This window comes from Conger conger, chromosome 5 (assembly GCF_963514075.1).
Source record: "Conger conger chromosome 5, fConCon1.1, whole genome shotgun sequence".
Classification (NCBI taxonomy): domain Eukaryota; kingdom Metazoa; phylum Chordata; class Actinopteri; order Anguilliformes; family Congridae; genus Conger; species Conger conger.
Genome location: NC_083764.1, coordinates 48,905,886 through 48,930,010, shown reverse-complemented (window position 1 = coordinate 48,930,010; position 24,125 = coordinate 48,905,886). Strand labels below are relative to the sequence as shown.

The window sequence follows — 24,125 nt, the reverse complement described above, 5'->3', positions numbered from 1 at the left end:
AGGAATGTGTCCTATTAGCCAATGGCAGTTGAAACATATAACCACATGAGCAACAGACTAGTCACTTAGTGGGCTCTAGCATACCGTAGGTCCTCTCTATTTACCAACTATAGGATGCCATGCCTATTCATGAAAACTAAAAATATGAGTAGAATTAGATTTTATACAGAATTTTGAGTGCTGGCAAGGCTGGTTGTATGACAGCGGTACTTGATTCAGGACGTACCATGTCATATGTCATGTGATGACATTTGTTGTTATTCAAATTCTCAGCCTGCACGCCTCCAGCACGGTGATAATCCAGTGCTTATGCACTGCCTCTGGGATCCGTAACTAGCTGTGTAGAGAGCTATTAACAGGGCTACCACTGTGACTGGTAAAGTCACAGCAATGAACAGTCAAACAAACAAACAAATCAGAGAAATCACTCCCTTCATGCCACACATTGCTAACATGTAAACTCACTTTCCACTGTCCAAAACCTTTAATTTCTGTTCCATGAAGCTAATGCTTTTAAATAAATATTCACATATCATACATACTTTTACATTACATTGCAATTTTGTAACTGTAACGTATCATATATTACATTACAATGTGCTATGCCATGTCCATTGTCTTAATGATCAATTTAAACAAATGTAGACTAAGCCCAAGGTGTCACCACGTCACATCGGACAGAATGGCTGCAGTCAGTGGTAGGGTCATATGAGTCTCTCTGTGGGTGTGGTGTGTGAGATGCTCCACATCTCCACTCTGGGGCCTTCCTTCTCCTGTCTGGAGGGGCTGTAGGTGCCGTAGGCGGCCCGGCGCTTCATGGTGGTGATGAGGGCGGCCGTGGCCAGCGAGAGAGCCAGGAGCAGGGCCACAGACGCCAGAGTCACGGACAGGAGCACGGTAGAGCTTCGGCTGTCTGCGAGCAGCTGGAAGCCATCAAAAAAGCAAGCATGTGTCAGGAGTTCTGCATTGCACAAGAGCACTAGAAGTTTCCATGTTTAATCATTAGATGTGGAAACGGGTATAATGTAATTTATTGCCATTCCATGTCAGAACACATTCATATTGTTGTGTGCAGTTCTCAGTATCACATGACAAAAACTACTCACAAGCATTTTAAGTGGTATTTAAAGATGAGTATTCGCCTATAAAATACATTATTAAATCTGTCTGTAAACTCAACTTAAGTTAAAACAGTTTACTGAACATCTTTAGGAAACACATTTAATTTTACTGATTGCCAAAATAAAAGAAAAAAATTCTAAAATCCACATATTTACGGTATCTTGCAGCATATTCGATGTCCATAAGGGATTACAGCCTTGTAGCATATACTGTATCCTGCCGTTTTCACTGTCAGTACGCTGACTGCACTTGAATGGTTAAACTCTTCATTCAAAGTGCAGACAGCAGATGTGCGCGCTGTCCGGTTCTCTCGCTCCTCGCACCTGCCGTTCCGCTCCTCGGACACACCTGTGAGCGGAGACTGAAACGCACTTTCCATCTGCCGCGGCTCGCTGAGTGACAAACCCGAACGGTGGCGCGAGCGTCGTTCGCGCGGGTCTGCTGGAACGCGGAGCGAGAACAGCTGCTAATGCCGCTATCGGAGTAAAGTGCTTTCAGTCACCGGAAAAACACACACGTGCAAGCATGTGCAAACTGGTAACAGTCTATCCAAACTTCAACTTTAACAAAATTCTTATTGCTCTTCACAATTCCGTGCTATGAGACTAAACTTTATCTTGTGTTTTGACTGTTATCAATTATCAATGTGTTACATATTGAAACTTGTGCCCTATAATGGGACCATGCATATAAATGGCTGCAATTCCTATCCTGATTAACCCATATGGATGTACATACCCTCAAACTATCTGGAAGTATACATATTAACCTCATATTCTTATTTTTATTTCAAAGCTAATGTAGCAGAGTATAGAAACAAAAGAACTAAATTGTGCCACTGTCCTGATACTTATGTATGTAACTGTAATGAATACTGAATGCCTATGGGTGAGGTAAGCAATCATTCGGCCACAATGTTTTCAACATGGAACTGGGAGGAACTAGTGTTTGTGTAAAATGAAATGCCTCATAGTTCCCAATCAAACGCTGACTAAGCCAATGACTGTAGCAACTTTGGCTATGAATATTCAGGATGTTGCATAATTGACCACAGCATAGTCCAGGGAGGTATGTGTTTTCAGAACAGGATATTCCCCACATCACTGCGCATTAGCATTAGCTACAGACTGCAGGAAGCATACAGTCCTCTGGGGCAATGGCTCTGAAGCTCATCCAATGTATTTCAGGGTGAAAATGAATAGTATCTGAATACATGTTATGGAGAACACACATGCTAGTTTGTGTACTGTTCAATTGACAGAAGACACTGGAACAGTTGAGCCTTACAACAGTGACTGGGCATATGTGAATTAATTAGTTTGTTAATTAATAATCTATCATGCAAGGCCCTGTAACAACACCTCTGCTCTCAGCTAAAGTTAACGGCTGTGTGATCCAAGCGTGACAGCCATGATTAATGCCAATGCATAATCTTCAAAGGCTCTCTCTCTCACACACACACACACACACACACACACACACACACACACACACACACACACACACAAACACACATGCACACATGCACTGTTGTAGAGTAGTTCACTATCTCTTTAAATCAACCTATTTGTTTTGTCTAGGCGGTTTGTTTATGTAAATTTTATGTGAGCATTATTTAACAACAATGGGAGAGCCCAGAGTGGTTTGTTATGTCTACATGTCCTATATGACACAGTGGTGTCATTGGGAGGTCAGACCTAAAGCAGGCAGAAACTAAAACAGTTCTCAAAGGTTTCACCATACATAATTTGTTTCTTTTTTGGAGAAAACACCCTATCAAATTCAGTAGCCACTTAGCTCATGTCAATGTCCCACTCCAGTACTGAATGCCTGCAGCCAGGACTGTCTGAGGCTTCATAAAGTTGGGGACTGTGTCAAGGGTCTCTGGTGATGACTGCTTGTAGTGCGATGTGTTTGTAGTTGTATTAATGTAGTGACATAAGCCTGCATTGTAAGGACAGTTTATGTGGTGGTGTTATTTGCCACCATCTTCTGTGGAGAACCTCATAGTAATTTAATATATCGGCAACACATAAGTGAAATGCTAAATGCTTTTGTGTACATTGAATGATATCAAAGAATAAGGGTATACAGGCAATCACGGGTGTGTGGTTTAAAACAAGGAAATGCACTTCAGGTAACTCCAAAGCAGTTTGGAATTACTTGCCAGGAAGTGAAGATAGCGGACAAATGGATCAAAGATTGACGAGGACCAAAGAGAGGAAAAACATTTATTCAATGACAAAACACTGAAAAAGTTGTACAAGGTAAGAGGACAAGACAAGACAGAAACTAGACATGAAAACAAGACACTGACAATGAGTGAACAATATGTGAACACAGACATGCATGGAGACAGGACATTGCAACTGAAGAGGTTAATTAAATTACTGATGGAACTGACCTGGAGTGTGTGCAAATCACAGTGCTAAGTGTCTACAAGGGAAATCACTTAATCTGCCACCGGCAGCCAGTGACAATCAAATTATTACCAGCTTTCCACCTCATGTTCGATAGCACAGCTTTTAGGGTGGTCTTAAATGATATGCCTTACAAAAACATAAAAATACATATTAAAAATAACTACCATTTACAAATGACCGCAGAAACTGTGTTTCCAGGTCTTTACATATAAAGTACATTTGGAATATTAAGCCTACTTCTGAACACCTTTACTTGGGATCCTCACAGTCAAATTTCATAGAAGTTTATTTGGTACAAACACATGCCATTGAGCACCTATTATTTGTGTGAAAATGTTAGTTACAAAACAAAAGCAACATACATGCAAATATAAAAACCAAAATGCAAGAAAATGTTTTAAACATGCCAACATCTATAGCAGGTGTTATAAAATATATGTATAAGTATTTTGACTATAGAAACTTCTATAAGCATTCATTAATCTACTTGGATGTGCTAATGGCATAATTGTATATTGCACATACCATAAAGCATTCTATAATTTGTAGATCTGTGCAAATAGTCTGGCACTTATCATTTCACTATTGCCACAAAATAAATGTAATGCAAATTGTGTGGTTGTAATATGTGAAAAAATGGTTTAAGTTACTTGGGCAATAACTTCTAACAGGAAGTGTCTTTGTACACCATGGGTGCATTTATTCAATTTAGTAGCAACAAGTAAAATAATTCTCCTGATTGCTTATTGAAATTTAGAAGATTGAGAAACATTTAAGCCAAAAGCTAAGTATAAGGCATACCAAGTAACAGCTGTTTTGATTAATGGACCACCGATGTGTTGTCACCATGCCATGTGACAAATTATTGCTACAGTGCTATGGGGAGGTAAAGTGGATGTCCTGCTGAATTGTATTTCCAGTATACTGCTAAATGCTATGCTAGTGCGTTTCATCATAGACAGCAGCAGCGAATATAAGCAAATGAAGCATTAAATCGCTCTGCAACCACAAAGTGACAAGGCTCCGTATCATTAGTAAATGATTCCCAAGCAGCTTCTCATTATTTTTTAAAATATCGTAGTTATGAGCGCACGGTCATATTTGTGTACCAAAGGCCACAGCAAAGATATCATCAGTAGGCCAGTGTCATGGAACATACCAAATCATTTGCGCCCATGGGTTTCTTTCCCCCAACTGCGCTTAACATTGCAGGCGATGGAGGCTGTCATTGATAGGCTACCGATTACACTGATTACACCTATTTGTAATAAAGTTTAGTAAAAATCAGTTAATCAGTTAAAATCATGTTGGTTAAGTCGGATTTTTAAGTCACACAAGTCGGGACGATAAATGAATACAGGCACCACTGGTGGCATTAGGATGGTTCAATTATGGAAATATCGTCACTATGTAAGGAGTTTTAGCCTATATCAGCGATCTGAAAACATGTAGCTATGTATTTAAACCATGAAACACATTTTATATTATTATTATTATTATTATTATTATCATATTTAGCTTTCACTGCTCTATTTAATAGGGAGCAGTATACCAGACGTATTGCTCCCGAAACATCCGGTTAACCTCCCTATATACTGTATATCATGTGCGCCATCATGTGGCCATCATGTAAGCTGCATTCTGTGAAGTGCACCCAACCGTGAGCTGCACAGAGTGTGACTGACAGGGCCGCCCATGTTTCACATCAAAAGACACAAGCCTTCACCGGACAGACGGGCCTGTCCTCCTCACCTATCTCCGAGCCAAGTCGGAGGTCAGAGGTCAGAGCTCTGGGGGTTTGGTCATTCCCCGGCAAACCACCAGTCAATGTCGGGCTCGTCGTCCATCCGTAGGATGACGTAGGACAGCAGCTGGAAGAGATTCTGCCCGAACAGCAGGACGATGTAAACGTGCAGGTCGCTTACTTCAATCTCGCAGAAGTCTCCGGTGAAGTATGCTTTGCAGAAGCAGAAGAACCCGTTGACCATGTTGATGCAGTTGCCTCCGTTGAGGCAGGGGTCTGGCGAGCACTCATCTATGTCAGTCTCACACCTGAAACACAGAGTAGTGGTCAGCTCTGTCAGGTGTTGGATAAACACATACAGTGGCTTCAGAATGTATTCAGACCCCTTCACTTTATGCACACTTTATTGTGCTGTAGATCTACACTCAATAACCCATAATACCAAAGTGAAAACTTGCTTTTAGACATCTTTGCAAATGTATTAAAAGTAATACTTATTTACATAAGTATTCAGACCCTTTGCTGTAGCAGTCCAAATTGTGGTCAGGTGCCTCCTGTTTGCTTAATTATCCTTGAGATGGGTATGGGTTATTGCGTGTAAAATTAAATTAAATCTGCAACACAATAATGTGCACAAAAAGTGAAGGGGTCTGAAGCCTAGTTAAACATACATGCTTGGCTTTCCCTTTTGACTCTGAGGAAGACGTAGACGTCAAAAACTTCTCCGTGTTCATTAAACTCCCTGTGTCTGTTGCTCTGAACTCTGTGTGTTCCAGCCATCCTTATTTTGGCTTGGTCCCCATGAAATGGGTAAGGAATCCTTTACTATCGTCTGATTCTCCTGGCTGCTGAACACCTATTTAGTCCTCTTTTTTTAGCTGGCTTGAAGCCCGTTGGGCATTTCCCTTTCTGTCCCATACTTGTTAACATTACTTTGCTTTTATCTGCTTTTCTCTCTGTTCCCCACTATGGAATGCCCAGCTGTATTTGTGGGCCATCCCATCCCATGGAGGTCCCTGCTGATGCTTTTTTCCTCTGCAGTTCACAATTCAGCCGCAGTCATTATTTCTGGACCCTAGTTAAGTGGCCCCATGTGTGGGAGAACTGCTGGCTGGCCAAAGGAAGGCTCTCTCACCAGTGGCCGGTGAAACCGGGCAGGCAGTTGCAGGCCCACTGGGAGTCTGTCTGGGTGCAGTTCCCTCCGTTGTAACAGGTGTAGTTCCAGCGCTCACCGCCACACACGGACACTGGGAGGATGGGCTTCCTGGAAGGTACACAAACAAAGCCAGGGCCGGCTCATACTTCTGCAACCACCCATTACCACAGCGTTTCCATGAATGGTACAATAGAGTATTTTACATTTGACTGTTTATTAATACACAATACTGTTCATACTTAATGTTCACTGTACATTACCATATGTAGCCATTTTTATATGGTATAATATTTCCAAATTACTTACGGATAATTCTCCTTGTACCAAGGAACTTGTTCAAATTCCACACTAGTAGAAAACAAGAATCGTTATTATGCATTTAGAAGCATGTTACAATAAGTGTTTTTAAGTATACTGTGAGCCAGGATATTGAAACAAGAGAAAAACAGTGCCACGACTCACAGTATAGCCTACCACAGCCTGGAGTTATTGAGTTATTGCTTCTATAAAACAATTACCAAATATTATAATATAGATATTATAGTCAGAAACCAATTAAAACCAATTTAATTAACAATGTCATAACGAGAATAATTTACAAGAAAACAGTTCCCTGCTGTTCACACATAGTGCCAGGTGGTTGCTATGCAACATTAGTAAACTTTAGTTCTTTAGTTAGTGATTTATGCCTCATTTATTTGTGCGTTTCCTTTGTGCAAACACTGAAAAAACTGCTATCACCGGCCCCCCAGTTTTTGTTTCTGGAGAAAGCTCTCACACTTCTGTGAATTGGCTGCATGGAACGGTTTTTCATTTTGACTTGAATGACTGTTCAGCCACGGAGTAATAATTGAAATAGAACTGTAAACAAGCATTAGAAGCCATAGCCACGTTATATTGTTATTTTATCACTGCTTACCAATCAAATTTTATACATTTATACATAATATTTTATATGATAATAGTTTTGATAATATTTTGCTGAAGCTAAATAACAGTCCCTTAAGTATGATGAAGTGACTGTTTGTAGAGATACAAATTGTAATTACTACCAGGCCACTGGGAAATTGTGAAGTGAATATTTTCATTTTATAATGTAAAATATTCAGGGAATATTATTTATGAAATAGTGTACAATATTTGTATAATATTTGAATAATTGCAGAACCATAACAGCAGTCTGCATATTATCAACATAAAACACTTTTTGTCCAGCAGAGATTGGAACACAGCTGTTTTAATTCATATTTTCTCTTTTTTCTGGGATCAGGAAATAGTAGTCCCTAAGAGTAGATTTGACCAAAATCTAGTTCAGACCCAAGATCTAAATGTTGCCATGTCATTAGGCAATGGGGAAATGGATTATTTTTACCAAGCATTATTTTTACTGAAGCATTATGAACCTTAAACCTGGTGGAGCTTATATGCCATCATCCACCACTTGCTGTGTCAGTGTTTTTTGGCTTGTTCACGACTTGTGATGGTATGTATCCCCTAAGCACTTTTGTAAATAATATCTCAATGTGTCCTAATATGGTTTGGACTAACTCCCACTGTGGCAGGGCCAGCTGTGGTTTTGAGTCCCACGGGGCAGCACATAATTGGCCATAGTGATGCCAAGAGAAAGAGGGATTCCGTTGGCAGGATATCCCCAGTACTTCTAGCTCTGCATGTGCTATCGGAAGGAATAACCAATGCACAATCGAGTCACTGATGAACACCAAGCTATAGATTGTTACAGTGGGTTTTGTTTTGTTAGCCAACCATGAAGTTTCTTCCGCTATGGGTTCCCTTGGCAGATTTCCAATGCATTTTGCCTAAAGGGATTTCGATTTCGGTTGGCGGTTAACCTAAGCTTAAGAGAGTTTTATGTTTTGTTCTACGAGTTAAATTGCATCCATTAATATCTCAACCAAGAATTTATGTTCAAAAGTTGCCATTTACAACAGTAATGTCGCGTGAGGCAAGCGAGTATGAAACTTGAGTGGTCTGGTGGAATGTGACCTCTGTTTTTAGTTTCAACATAACAACTTGTTCCTTTAAAGGCTTAGAAATACACGGTTGAGATATTAATGAATGTAATTGAACTCATAGAGAAAAACTCTCTGGAATGGGAAAAAAAGCATTGGAAACCTGCAAGGAGGGAACCCATGGCTCAAAAATGCTAAGTCACTTCCAGGTTTTAGGACTACTCTCTATAGCTCCACCAGCAGATGAAGCCTTGCTGTCCCTGATGGGGCTTACTCGCAGAGCTCCCCGGTCGTGTCGTGAGGACAGAGGCAGGTGTACGTGGAGTAGCCCCTCAGGCAGGTGGCCCCCCGGGCACAGAGGTGGGACTGGCAGGGGTCCTCCTCCTCCTCCTGCTCCTCACTGCTTGTGCAGTTGGGGCCAGAGTACTGCAGGGCGTCGGCGCTGCAGTTGCCATGGATGCAGGGGCCGGAGCCGCAGGGGTCAGAGCTGAGCTGGCAGAGAGGCCCCGCCCAGCCCGGCCCGCAGGCGCAACGGGATTGGTCGAAGAGGTCGACGCAGTAGCCGCCGTTCAGGCAGGGGTCGGGGTCGCACACGGGGGATCCCCAGCAGCCCAGGAGGGCGGGGCCAGCAGACGTCCTAACAAACCGTTCCTCCTGGGGGCGGGGGAGGCGGAGCTCGTCGTCCCCATGGTACGGCAACCCGATCCCGCCGATCTCCACCGTGCTCAGACACCCGACCAGACCGCCGCCCCCCACCAGAAGGTTCACTCCTTCTCTGAGGAAGTCCAGGTTGCCGGTGGCCACCTCAGAAACAGAGGGATCCCCCCGGTCGTCCACCTCTATAGTCCATCGAGAGATCTCGGAACTGGGGGCTACCATGGTGAGGGTGACTGAGTGCCATTGCCCGTCGCTAACGGCGACCCGGCTCCCCACGTTCAGGCCGAGGGAACGGACTCCGCTCCGTAGCTCCAGGTACAGGCGGGAGTCCCACACCGACACTGCCAGGAACTCCAGGGCCTTTTTGGCCTGGAGGATGTTGGCGTTGTGGCTCCTGGTCCGGATGCGGAACGAGACGCTGGTGAGGCTGCGCATGATCTTCCCGTTGCCTTGGTAGGAAACGCCACTGCTGTCCTTGTGAAAAGTGGCATTGGAAACACCTGTGAGGGAACAGCACAGAAATGTCAAGAGAGAGTCTCGTAACTGCTGAAGGTCACTGTTTCTTTAGCAACCATGATTCCTAAGGCCTGTCTACACCAAGAACTATAGCTATTACGATAACTATAATGACAATGATGTGAGCATCCACGCTGATGAACGATAATGCTCTCTCCCTCTCGGCTATGTCATCTGCCATTTCTAATTTGGCGCCCAGTAAATTCAGATGGAATGGAAAAAATCGATCTGAAAGTGATCCCAACAATATCATTTGTCACTGTCATTGTTGTTAAAGTTATGGTGTAGACTTTGCCATCAACTTTTTGTTTTTTAAAACAACATATTTATAGTTATCACTATCATTCTTGGTGTGTATGGGCCTTTAGGCAATGACCGTCTTCTTAAATAACTGTGATTTATCTGAACTTTATCTGTCATGTTGCTCTCAACTTCTGGCGAGTTACTGATATCCAAGTGCTGTAGCACTTCTAGTTCCACACAATTTCTGTGAATTTTGCACTTGAGTCCTTTTCAATCATTCTTCTCCCCACATCTAGTCAATTCAGTAAATTACTATGGTAATTTCTAGGCTTTCAGCTGCTCATCATGATTGGTCTCTGTGTCTACTCACTGCACCACCGCCAGTGACCTTGTTAACTAGGGTGGCGAAAGAGACACATATCAGATGTCAAAACCAAAAACCACAGTAACCTACTACAACTATGCTACATAGAACAAGGCATGTGTATACTGTGATTGCCCCGACAACACTAAAATGAAAAATGTGCTCCTGCATGGAAAACCATACATCACTGCGGAGAAACACAAAACTAAGAGCGGTGTACTCACACTCAAAGCCGTGTACGAGGGACTGGCAAACAGCCGACGAGGGGCATGGCGACAGCTCGCACCACATCACCTCCTCACAGCGCCGCCCTGTTGTGCTGGGGGGGCAAGTGCAGGTGAAGTCATCCCACATGGGGTAGCACACCCCTCCGTTCTGGCATGGGCTTGACTGGATGTGATAGAACATGAGAGAGACAGACAGGTTACGACATTTGAACCTCAGTGAGAAATGATGAAGCTGTTGCTGTTTATTGAACCCTAGTTCAATAAAACAGCAACTTTATTTAGCTAACATCAAACGACAGACAGGCATGACTGTATTTTAAGCCACATGTGTATGCAACAACTATACTTTCTACAAATAAAACAGAAACCTTGTGGCATAGTTTAACCAAATAGGCCATGACAAATGAATGGATAACAATAAATGCAGATCTGAATACAATTTTCAGTCACCAATACTTAGCAGTGATTTCATGGGCTTTGTCTGTAAGTAAATTGGATAATCTGATGTGTGGTTTATGTGGCTTGCATACACTACACTCACTGTGTGGAATAGCTTGCCAGGACCTGTAGTGGAGGCAGAAACACTGGCCGTTTTCAAGACCAGGTTTGACATGGTGCTAGATACCATTTAGCGTTTAGGCAAACTAAGCAGTAGGTACACTTTAGTGGTAGGAAAAGGTGAGCATTGCTGGGCTGAATGGTTGAATGGACTGTTCATTATGCTATGTTATGTTTGTGATAGCAGCAGCTGCCTGAAGCCAGGTTACTTACCCTGCAGGCATCATCTCCGGAGCAGCCGGGCGAGACGTTGACCAGCTGTGAGAGTCCGTATGGGCTCTCCGCTATCCCTCCCAGCGGGTAGAACTGCAGCCGGCGGGTGCCCACCCTCAGGTCCTGCACACACCCTTTCAGGTAGCCCCCGAAAGAGCCGGTGGCACGTGCGTCCGGCAGGCCGCCTACGTAGACTAGGTCCCCCGGGCGGACCCTGACCCTGCGGACGGGGGCGGAGGCCTGGGCCCGGGCCGAGTGGGACAGGGTGAGGCGGTCGCCCCGGAGGGTTAGGCCCAGCAGGTGGAAGCGACCGTCGCTGACCACGGCCACGCCCCTCAGGGTCTCCGAGTCGAGGACGCGGGTGGCGGGCCTGCCCTCCTCCAGCCACAGCCGGAGGTACGGGCCTGTGTCATTGGCCAGGGCGAGGAGCAGCACCCCCTGGCTGCGGGTGCGCACGAACACGGTGACCTCCACGCCCTCCGTGAGGGCCTCGCCCACGGAGAAAGAGGCAAAGCTCTCCCGGTTCTCACTGCCGAACCTGGCTGCCACGTGCTCTGCAGGACGGACACATAGAGAGGTGAGAATGGCTGCAACAGCACCACAGACAAATGTAGAGAACCTTTCATACAAGGCATTCAATGCAAAAAAAGTGCTACATTAATAAAATTATATTAAATGGTCATGAAATTGTATCTGTATGGTTACACTAGGACTGTCCTCTCAGGTCCTCTTCGCACTTGAACTTGTGTTTGAACTGCACTTTGTTGTACGTCGCTCTGGATAAGAGCATCTGCTAAATGCCTTGTAATGTAATCTAATGTAATACAATAGGGATGCAATAAAAACAATAAATTAATTTAAAAAATTAAGCACAATAAATTAATTTAAATGAATCTTTGAAAAAGTAAATCAAGGAAACTAGAAAGTCATACATAGAAAAACTTTGTTTCTGGATGGGTTGAAACTTTTCCATGTCATAACATAAAGCACACTGTTACATTACTGTTTATGACACCTGTAGGGGTCCAGTTGTTGAATCCAAGCTTGGATTGAAAATTTTAATGAAATCCCTCAAAGCAGAACAGTGCTAAATGCTAATAAAAGCCCAGGAGCTGCTCTCTTATTCTGTGGTAAATTGAAAGCCGAAAGCAAGCGGCTTTAATGGCATATGAGGGGAGAAAAAACCATTACTCTGGATCACAATCTCTCTTTCTCGACATCGGAAGCCTTATAAAGGGCTTGACACATTATTGTAAAAAGGGACATTTAGGGAATGGTTTCCTAAATATACAGTATAATGAAATTGCTATTATGCCAGGGTAATGAAATGACGGGAATAATGGCATAAAACAAAAAGTTACCAGCTTACACAGCACATTTCATGTTGTAATTCTGTCCTCTTTTCCTGGCTGAATAACCACAGGCTTAAAGGTACAATAGGTAAGATTTTTGTGTTAAAACATTGTTACAAGACCATTGTAAATCCCTTCCTATCATTGAAAAAGGCTCACTGACATGTTTATAGTCCTTAAATTCTGGTTTCAAAATATGCAGTTGACGGGCTGTTACCGTTACTTTTTTAGCTCATTGGCTTAAAATTGGTTTAACGCCAATGGCGTTTCAACGTCGGCGCATTCACAGAGAAGGGGGAGGGATAAACAGTGCTGTGGTTTGAAGGTGTTTGTTGCTCCTATTCCTCTCTTAGACCATTAGTCCGAAATGACCTATTGTACCTTTAAGTGCATATGGTGAACAGAAATATGCATGTCACATGGTCTCCGACAGTGACACTAACTTTTTTTTTTTCTCCCAATTTGGTAGCCAATTGTAACCCGTCTGATTCAATTAGAACTAGTAGTAGATACACTGCCCAAACCCCATCCCTCGGCGGCCCGAAGGAGAGCGACACGCCTTCTTCAAGCTGTCTTGTCTCATGCTCGTCTTCCGTGATTCCAAGGCGCCCGACGTGCGGGGATCTACTAACCCTGTCCTCTGGAACAGGACCGGGAATCGAACCCCGATCCCCGGTGTGCAACTGCAGTGAACTGCAACCGCAAGTCCGCTGCGTCTTAGCCTGTGACATTAACTTTTAACACGGCCTGTTTACATTCATACAAGCCTGTATAAAGGAAAAAGGAAAAATGCTAATAAAATATCTAAAATATTAAACACTTTCAATTAATGAATAGGCCTTCATAAGGGCTATATAACTCCTTCATAGTGCATAGCAGTGCATAGAACTCCTTCATGTGCATAGTGCATGAATGCTTGTGTTGTAGTTCCACAAACACTACACAAGCATTCATAAATGCTTAAGTGAGTAACAGCAGGCATGTACATAAAATGTTGCCACTGATATCCCAAATGGCGTTAACGCGACATACAAAGTAACATGCAACATATATCGATGTCTTTGACATACACATTTATTCATGTCTATGTAGTCCTTATGTAGGAGCTATTTACCTCTTAGAAATTGCCATTCATAGAAAATGATGCCAAAAATATTCATACAAATTAAATTAACTTCAAAGTGATGTGCTGTTTGAGTGAGTTCAGTTGGACTGAAGTCAAAGTGCCATGTTGTTGGCTTGGTTCACCCTCTTAATCTTCGAACGTTAATCCCATGAATCAGGTGTTGTTCATTCCCTCTGCTGTGTGTGCTCTCCTGTAATCTACTTTAATGTCTATCGGCTAATTTTGACCCTCCTGGAGACACCCAGGTTTAATCACTTAAAATACATTGGTTCAGAACTTGCAATGATTTCAAAAGCACGGTTACAAATAGAAATGTGAAGGGTAGGCCCATGCTAGAAAGGTCAACAACAGGCCAGACTTATGGAGTGATCTGGTTGAATGAATAATGTTTACGTACGCATGTTTGTTATGCTAAACTGGCACAGGGCCATTTGTTTAACTAGATTACATAAACCTATCCATTACATTACATTACATTACAAGGCATTTAGCAGACGCTCTTATCCAGAGCGACATACAACGAAGTGCAGATCAAACACAAGTACAAGTGCGAAGAAGACCTGAGAGGACAGTACAGTTCCGAGTCCTAGTGTAAACATACAGATAGTCAGAACCCTTGAAGAATACAATCAACTTCCAAACTAGCATACCACAGTTGGCAGCTAGAATACACTGAGTAGCTAATACAAAAAATATCCATTGATGGAAATGTCAAGTCACTGAAACAGAAGCTAAATATACTGTGCACTGAGATCAGCAGGTCGTAAATAATATAATATATATATATTCCTTAGAGGTGGGTTGTGTTGGTTGTATATCACCACAGAGACACTTTCAGCCATGATATGCCTTTTCAAAAAACTCTTGGGAGATTGCCATTCAATCTCCAGGTATGATTGTTACCCTGCTGACATGCTATCTGGTGTTGCTTGCTTTAAAAAGCCTTGATTAGCTGTAGTGGAATATCATCCAGTGGCAACGGATCTTGTCACTACACTGAAATGGAACTGTAGTAAAACTGACTAGTATTTTCATTATGTTTCTTGGCACCTATTCTCGCTCACTGCTCGGCCGTGATATGAATTCTTGGCCATATCACCTTACCCTACCTATAACTGGAACTCTTACGAGCTCGTGTTTGTTATGCAGCAGATGCGGCCGTCTTGTAATGTCTCAATCTTGGCCAGCATGGCTTATGGGTAATGAGCTGTTTTGTTTGGCAGTAAGGTCTAGGAGCCATTAGAAGCTTGCGGGCAGAAAACTGCAGATGATGTGTTTTTGTCCCGCCTCCAGTGCACTGATGTCGCCACTGTGCAGTTTCTCTTGATAAGCAGGATGTAATAAATGAACTCTACATTCCTTTTCCACAGACCTGGCTCTATAGGGGTTAAACACGACCTAAGTGACTGATCCAATCAATCATTTTAGTGCATGTTAGTTGTGAAAAGTTCAACGAAACTAAGAAAATGCGACTTTTTATTGAAATCATAAATGGGTTTGGGGTAGGGTCTTACCTTCCGAGCAGTCAGGCCCATCGTAGGGCCTGTAGCACTCGCACTGGTAGCTCATCCATTGGCTGACGCACCGGCCCCTGTTCTGACATGGGCGGTCCTCGCACCTGTCCCTGACGCTACACCCGGGGGTGACGTTCGCCGGCGAGCTGTTCAGCCAATCCCCTGGCACCAGCGGCTGGGAATCCACCCACACGTCCCGCAGACATCCCACAAACGCAGGGAGGGGGCTTTCCGCCCATGCCGTTTCAGTCCCCTCTCCCTCGACCCCTCCGATTAGGATGGAGTGGAAGGTGGGCGATGGTCCTGGCTGTTTCCTCGACAACCCCCTCTCCAGCACGAACGTCTTTTCACAAGAATCGTCCAGAAGCCTGACCCACAAGGCCCCGGCCCCAAAAGCCACCTCCACAACGTGCCATTCGCCATCACTCACGTAGCACGCCTCCAGGTCATGGCTCGTCCCGCCCCCTGCCAGCACACGGAGGTGTGGCTGCCCGCCGGCCAGGTCCAGCCGGATGACAGTCTCTCCGGCCCTCCGGACAAGGAGCGTGGTGTCGGCCATCTTGGTCCTGAAGCAGAGGGTCACGTTCCAGGAAGCTTCCGGACCCGCGGTAGGGCTCTGCAGCAGCAAGCGGCCTCCCGTCTCAAAGGAAAACGTTGTGGGCTTCTGGCAGTTGGGGCCCGTGAAGCCGGGTGGACAGGTGCAGAGGCGGCTATGCTCCCCGTCAGTGAGCAAGGGGAGGCATGTGGCTCCATTCTGACACGTGTGACCCTCACAGCCCAGCAGGGCCACCGTGCAGTTCTGCCCTCCGTACAGGAGTCCATCTTGGCTCTGCCGCGGACAGTGGCATGTGTAAGCTCCTGCATAATTCTCACACAAGCCACCGTTCTGGCATGGATTCAAGTCACATTCATTAACATCCTCCTCGCAGAAAGCACCTACGGAGAGACAAGCAGGCACCATATTGGGTGTAGTTACAGTAATATAGATTAGGGCTCATTTCAGAAATGAACTCATTTAGAGTAGAGAGGACACCAGCGGTGATGTTAAAGAGCATGGCAGCAGCCTAGATTATGGCAACTGTGAGCATAATATCCATATGAAAATGGTTTTATGTTACAGTGAATAAGCACACAAACAGATTTCAAAAGAAAAGCAAATGTACAGAATCTTGTTTGGCCTTGGCTTGGGTTAGTAATCACAAGACTGTATGTACACTACACACTGTATGTGTGTGCATACTGTATACTGTATATAGACGAGGAAAACTCAGCTGTTTTTAAAACCTAATTCTGAAATACATGCCATACATAAAAATAAAATAAAAAACTTTAAGCAACTTTTAGCTAAAGCACAGGCACACAAATAATGCAACCAATAAACAGTTTCACAAACCATGAAACTGAAATGAAAAGTATGTTACCTGCACACAGCAAAAGCACGATCCAAACACAGGCAACAAGCCTCCCCATTGTTGAGTCGTCCTGATCAAAAGGCCCGCATTCTTTCGTGTTTAACTGCACAGAGCATATACCTGCACAAGGCCATTACCACAGGTAGCTTTCACCATGTTCGCTTGCTCACTTGTGCAGCACCAACTGACTCTGTAAGCCAGATCTGTGGGATTATGTTAATGTACTTAAAATGTCTTATAGGCTGAACTTTTGCCAGGAGTGACTTTTAAATTAAATCAGAGCTACCGTAAATATCTTCACCTGAAATGTTTGGTGGCTACACTACACTACAGCTAGCTGTGCCAAATCGGACAAGGGGTTAGCACGAGGCAGAAATGCTAACTGAAACGGAAAATTGCCTTTATTGCACTGCGAACTGGTTCATTCTCTTCACTGTTTTGCAAAAGCTGCTTTCTGCACACTGGGTGCAGTGTATACATAGACTGCTCAACTAGACTCAAGCACAAACCATCTGCACCTAATTTTGTCGAAGAAAACAAGGTTCTTCTTTAGTGTGCGACACACACTGCAGAAAATGAACATAACCTCTTTTTTTGTATTCTCTGACATGGAAAAAAAATCTCTGGTGGTGTCAACCATTTTGAGGACTGGTTGACACCTTGAATTTCAGCCAGCACAAATATGTGTCCTCATGAATGAAAATAAAGACCGTATCTGTTATCACTATTGTTCATGGTTGAATACGCTGTAGGTGCTCACCCGTGAATGATTCTACAGGTGAAAACTGTCTGAAATTGAAGGTTAACAAACGCTACATCAGGTTGTGCTTCCAACATTTTTTCATGCAAATTATGAAACAACACTATGGGTTCCACAGGTTCATGAAAAATATGTACCAAATGTTTATCACTAACGATGAAGATACAGATACAAATGCTTCGGGATATTGCCTTCAGTGAAATAGTGGTAATGTGTTGGTAATCCATAAATATAACCTCTGAAACATCATCTCTGAAACATCAATAAGTGCATTATTTGTTGGCAATTGTTTACTGTGGGTGAGTTAACCCTTGTGTTGTCGTAAGGGTCAAAAAATGGCTCGCCACTATGTGTAACAGCAGAGAAAACCCCTTTTTTCAACTTGAAATTTGATGACAAAGTTTGTGATAAGCGACAGGTTATTTATTCATGCAAAATAGATTTGGGGTTTAAAATTCATTTAAGCTGCTTTACTTTACGGGGTTTAGTGAAGGCGGGTCATTTTTGAGTATACAGAATGTTAAGACTACACAAGGGTTAAGAACTTGAACAGCCTTGGTAAACCTGGTGTCCTGCACCTGGACACCAACTAGACATTCTTCTATTCCAACAAAGTTCAAAAAGTCTAATGAAGTCTGTAAATCAAGCTTAAGCCTGCATTTTTTACTGGCTTGTCTTAAAAAGAGTACCAGCAAGATGTCCTGTGGTGCACACTAAATTGAAATGTCATCCCCCTCGCTCTCTAGTTCAGTGTCTTCCTCGCTTAGTTTAATTTCTTGAATTGATGTGCTTCCAGCAATTAGATTGAGCCGGTGGCCTGCCGCTCTTGCATCCACAGTTCGATTGCAGGTTTGATTAAGGGGGTGACTGGGATTCTCTGGGGTTGCACCAGTAATAGCCTTAGCCTCACCAGCTCTGGTATATTCTGTGGGGTTTTTTTAGCGTCCTCCCAAACAACAGTCACATATGCTTAAGTGCTACAGTGATGCACGGTGATACATCTTTATTGAATCCAGGTGTGCCCTTTTTATCTCCCTTCACTCAATGTATTTCAGCAAGCCTGCCTGATGTCTCATTCGATTGCTATGATGAAGGGGGATTCATCGAAAGCTTAACACTATAAAAAGAGACATGAAATTTTATCTCAGTGTCCCAGTTTTTCCCCAGTGTCCCACTGTTCTGTGTTTAAAAACCTGGGCAATAAAGGAGCCGAGCATTATAATTAGAAGGCTCACAGAAGCACTTAAATGCATATTGTTAATAGCATAACCAATCAAGAGTCTCTGAATGACAGTAGGCCTCAGGAAATTGGAAGGCTTGCCCTACTTCACGTGACTGATCACTCCAGTTACCCATTGATCAGTTTACCTTCAAATCCTGGTTGGCATGTGCATATGAAGCCCACATCCTCCTGGGAGTGGTGGTGTGTAGGCAGCAGTTGCTCAGTGTCATATAGGGCCTTCCAGGAGAGCTCGATGCACGTCCCTCCAGAAAGACAAGGGCTGCTGCTGCACTCGTTCACGTCTACCTCACAGTTCCTCCCCTCGAACCCTGCTCAAAGACATGCCAAACACACAGTTACAACCCGTCACACAAAGGCAGACATGGGCAACTGAGATACTGGATGGCCAGTGTGTATGTTGGTTTTCCACCGTTTACCCTGACTAAATGAGCTAATTAGCTAAAACACTAGCACCAGTTCATTTTAGACCAAAATGTAAGAATTCACATTTGGAACACAATTCCGAGTTCTTAACCTCTTGTCACGTGTTTACAAACAAATTTAATTAAATGTCAGTCACTGAATAATTGGGCCAATTAAATAGCAAGGATTAGTGGCTGGCATGAATCCCAGAAACTCCTGGCCCTCCTTGCCCAACCCTGTGTTCTGATCACAACCTGCAAATCGCAGAATTGGCTCACACGCTTTTTTTCTTGAGTGGTACCAGCTTTGCGACATCTTGTAGGGATCCCATTGCAAATTCTCACATATGCTGATGGGGGATCAATATTTCTTAGGCTTAGACTTCCTTAACTAGCTTTACAGTACCATATGAAATATTGACCAATGACAATCTGCGGCAAGGGTTCATGTCCCAGGACTTATGGACTGCACTGTGGCTTTTGTGGTCATGATTAATCAAAAAGAAAATATATTTAAATCTCAAAGACACTCAAAGATGCTGTGGGCACAGCACCTGGCCAGCAGTTGCAGGTGTAGTTCCCTTGGTTCTCCTCACAGGGGGCGCCATGGAGACAGGGCTGGGACATACAGGCCGAAATGGGGGTGTCACAGTTTGAGCCCATGAAGCCCAACCCGGTGCAATCACAGCTGTACCTGCAAATCAGCGTTCAGGACTGATCAGTACCATCTTGAAGAAAGAAACTGAAGGCTTAACAATTTGGTCGGGTGTCTAGATAGCACACGTGTGCCGTCTGTAGCTCTTACCCGTTCTCCCCATCGGTACACAGTGCACTGTTCTGGCACGGATCGCTTTCGCATTCGTCCGTGTCCACTTCACAGAAACTGCCCAGGAAGCCGGGTCGGCACGCGCAGGAAAAACCATTCACGTAGTCATGACAACTGCCGCCGTTGCGGCAAGGGTCTGATTGGCACTCGTTGACTTGCAGCTCGCATCTAGTTCCTGGAAGATGAAAGGAAACGCAAGCTCCGACGGTGAATCCCTTCATCTCAGTAATCCGAAGCTGAAATACAGCCGCGGGCCATCTGGATCAGAGAGAACGCCATACAAAGCGCTTCTGTTTCAAAATACACCTGAACTGCAATATAATGGACTTCTGTCGGTCGGTTTTGACAGATTTTAGCAGATGTTTCGCTGCTGTCTCAGTCATCTCACTCGAGATTTGAATGTGCAACTGAGTGTGATTAACGCTGCGCTGCATGTAGCCTCTTATGTGTCATTAACAGGGTTATAGTCTTTCTTGTGATTAGAAAACTGTTTTTATCATGCCCTTGCCTATCATGTCAGGCATAAATTAAGTGAATTTGGCATAAGCTTAAATCTAAGTAGCTACCTGCCAATCTCTCTAAGAGGGGAGAAAATACTGAAGGGTTGGAAAAAGAGGCAAAGGCTTTTTGCCTCTTTTTTGGTTCTGACGTGATCTGATTTGATTCTCTTAACTGGTTGGAGGAGATGAGAATGGGGAATTTGAGGACATATTAGCAGGATCAGCACAGAAGCCAAGGAAGTAGTGTCCAGCTCTTCTGTCCTCCCAGGGGAAACTTTTATAGTTATCTATATGCAGACAACACAGTTGCTTATTCCTGTTCCCTTACATTAAGTCAGTGAGAGTCAGGCTTATTTTAATTCAGTTCAAGGTTCTCTTCATAATATTAAACTTGTGTAAATGCTTTTAAATCCCTCTGGTCATTCGTACTGAAACTTTGACACTCTTTACTCTTGTAATGGTATGCCTGTAATGGTAATGAGGGCACAAGTGCTGCTTTATGGTCAGGTCTCTCTTCTAAAACACTTTTAATCTCAGCAAGAACACCAATATAAATGAAGAATAAATTAGAAGAAATAAAAATAAAATAGTTTACAATATGGCAACCTAAAAAGGGCATTGCAGAGCTCCGTAACACTGAGAATGACAGATTTCAAACAATATAGTTTCCACTTCTAATGAAGGAGACAGGACTTCACCTCTCCAAGCTCTGAATGCAACTCAATGGTGATGCAGTTTACCATGATAAAATCACACTGTCGCCACTAGATGGTGCCCTCTAACAAAAATTAAATAGTATTACAGAAATCAAATCAGCTTTCAAAACATTACAACATTTCTGTAAATGTTCAGAGCACTTACAACCAAAAGAATGGGTTTTGGGCCTCTCTACAGTATGTGAATACATATGCATACTTTTCACCAGTTTTTCTTTTCATGGCATTTTTTTGTTGTCGTTATGATTACAATTTGTTATTTTAAGTAAACAATACAATGATATAATTGCAAGGAAAAAAACATGATAAGAGCTTCTTATGCCAATACCACCTTTTTCAGCCATGCCACTCAAGAGCATAATGTGTTCATGTGTTATATTTATTACTTATAGAACATACATCTGCTATTGCAGTGCATTGTCATTTCATATATGGTTTCATATTTAAAGGTTAATATTTAAATGAAGTTAAGGTGGTAGAGCCATTTGGAGGTAGTGATTATTTTTTAATTGCACAGTGTGATCTCCCTTCACTACAGGAGTTAGGGTATAAGAAAATGTCTGCAAGGTTCTTCTCTGAAAGAACCATTAATATTTATTTGACCCTCTCTAACCTTGTGAAGTCAATCTGGATAAACTCTAAGGCTGCATTTCTGCAACAAAAAAATCACAAGTGCAAAATTTTAACAGGCAGATGTTCAAAGTAGTGATGCTCAGGAATTTATTCAGATATTGGAAGAAAAGCCCTTGCCATTTTAAGAGGCGTTTTGGTGAACCAGAGGCTTCATTATACTACTGTTGCTAATCAGTTTAACCTTTTTTACATTGTTGACATGCTCATCACTTTTTTTCAAGATTTTTTTATTATAGTGGCGACCTATTCAAAAGGTTATTTTTTACTTTTGTTCAGTTTTAGCCAGTATAAATGTTCAATGTGTTTCCGATCAATGGCAAAGTTTTGGGCATCTATTAGATGTACAGCAGAATCATATGCTATTATGACATATGGATAAGTATGGATAACAAAAAAGCATGAATGAAAGAGGGAAATAAACAAAACCATCTATTTGATGCACAGATTACATGAGTGTGTCACATTTATTTTACTTCAGATGAGGCTGTTAGCATTGCAATAAATATCTAGCATTACTTTCTACTGTGTTGTTCAGCTCTTGAGTTAGCACTTTCATTAGCCCGCTACCCGGTTTGCCGTAATGGTCGAGTAATGGCGTTTTTTTAGTTTTTTTATGGTGCTTGTGAATGGTTGCCATTGCGAGGGATGGCGGTAATGAGGCGAGATTTGTGGGGGCTTGTGTACCCATGTATCCCGCTTTGCAGAGGCAGGAGAACCTCCCGACTCTGTTCAGGCAGGCGGCTCCGTTACGGCAAGGCCGGGAGGCGCACTCGTTCACATCGATCTCGCAGTGTCTGCCCTGGAAACAGAGGTGGGCTGCATCAATTCAACATCACCTAACGATATTTCTACACCCTTAGGATTGTGAAGATACTGTAAATTCTCCGGTAGCTGGCCTCAATGGAACCGGAAAGGAGGTGCATACATGAAGGGTCAGATAAACTAAAATATTAAATAAGCATGGCATAAAAAACTATAAAACTGCCAAAATTATTTTGAAAAGGCGTACATATGACCACAATATTTGATTTTACTGGTTACATGAAATGCAGCAACAAAAGACAAAAAATGTTTGCACACCACATGATATTAACCTCCTGAGACCCTGCATCCCTCCTGAGACCCTCCTGAGACATAAATTGTGGCTATATATTACAGCATTTCTCTTAACATAAGGCTCATTCAATTAAAATTAAATAAAATATACATTATGTTTCGAAAAAATATTTTGTGTTGTCTTCTCAGACATTATTATGCCAACAAAAATGTTTAAATCCTTTGGGGCTACGTTGCAAAGGAGTGATACATTAAGTACTGTGGACACACATTCCCCAGTACCTGGAAGCCTGGTATGCAGAAGCAGGAATAGCCGTTAGTCTCCTCCCGGCAGAGAGCCCAGTTGCGGCACGGATTAGCTGCGCATTCGTTCACCTCCGTTTCGCAGTGGGTGCCCGTGAAGCCAGGCCTGCACAGGCACGAGTAGCCGGGCGTGGCCCCTGCCGGCGACTCGGAGAGCGGCTGGCACGGTGCCGTGGCTCCACAGAGGCTGTGGGCACATCTCTGGACACCAGCGGCACAGGACTCCCCGGTGAGAGCAGCCTGGCACTGGCACACCAGCCCTGGGGGGTCTGTGGGAGCGGGGCGACAGGAGGCAGCGTGGAGGCACGGCACAGCCTGGCACAGCGTGCTGGGGCCCTCGCACTGGCCCGTGGAAGAGGGGCCAGGCAGACGGGCGGGGCACTGGCACAGGAAGTTGGTAGGGATGTCTTGGCACGTGCTGCCATTTTGGCAGGGGTCACTCAGGCACAGGGAGAAAGCTGCCAGCGGGGCTGCACCTAGAAACGGGACAGAGCACTGATAGACAGATGGACGTTTTTATCCCCTAGTTTGAGATGGCTAATTGTGCTCATCGACTCACTGCTGTGCCACCTGCACCCATTACATTACATTACAGGCATTTAGCAGACACTCTTATCCAGAGCAACGTACAATGAAGTGCAAATCGAACACAGGGACAAGTGTGGTGAGGACCCTAGAGGACAGTATGGTTCCAAATCCTAGCGTGACCATAAAGATACAATTTGAACCCTTGAAGAATACATCAATTAACCAACTAGCATACCATGATTGTCAACTAGAATACCCCGAGTACAACAATAACTATATATAAGTGCCATTATAATCTATGGTATGCACAAGGCTAATCATTTAGGCAAGCCAGGAACACTGCAAGAAAAGCTTATGTACTCCTCTGGTGCACTTACATGTGAGCCAATCACTACTGTATCCATGACATGTCACAGAGCACAAAGAGAGCTAGGGCTAATCAGAGTTTCTCACTAACAACTGGTAGTCTGTGGATCCAGTACCAGTACTACACTTAAAACTTACAGTAACCCCCACCATAGCATACTCGTGTAGTCCTCTCTGCTGGGAACTCCCTGTTCAT

General features: G+C 43.6%; 1 protein-coding gene across 1 annotated transcript; it reads right to left on the bottom strand.

Annotated features, from left to right (window-relative positions):
* Nucleotides 1-519: 519 nt before the first annotated feature.
* LOC133128906 (protein crumbs homolog 1-like) lies at nucleotides 520-24,125 on the bottom strand. Its single transcript, XM_061242712.1, has 14 exons — nucleotides 24,068-24,125; nucleotides 23,015-23,511; nucleotides 22,361-22,475; nucleotides 19,807-20,002; nucleotides 19,556-19,695; nucleotides 18,726-18,908; nucleotides 15,186-16,121; nucleotides 11,194-11,747; nucleotides 10,420-10,585; nucleotides 8,690-9,572; nucleotides 6,765-6,793; nucleotides 6,425-6,569; nucleotides 5,471-5,597; nucleotides 520-923 (listed from the first exon to the last, which is right to left on the bottom strand). Exons 1-14 carry the CDS (start codon nucleotides 24,123-24,125, stop codon nucleotides 705-707), a joined length of 4,248 nt encoding a protein of 1,415 aa, XP_061098696.1. The 3' UTR covers nucleotides 520-704.

Coding starts and splice junctions, on each gene's coding strand:
- LOC133128906 (XM_061242712.1), bottom strand. CDS start 24,125: ATGAACAGGGAGTTCCCAGCAGAGAGGACTACACGAGTATGCTATGGT. Junction 19,696..19,806: donor TGTACCGATGGGGAGAACGG/GTAAGAGCTACA, acceptor GCTGATTTGCAG/GTACAGCTGTGATTGCACCG. Junction 9,573..10,419: donor CCTCGTACACGGCTTTGAGT/GTGAGTACACCG, acceptor GTTCCCTCACAG/GTGTTTCCAATGCCACTTTT.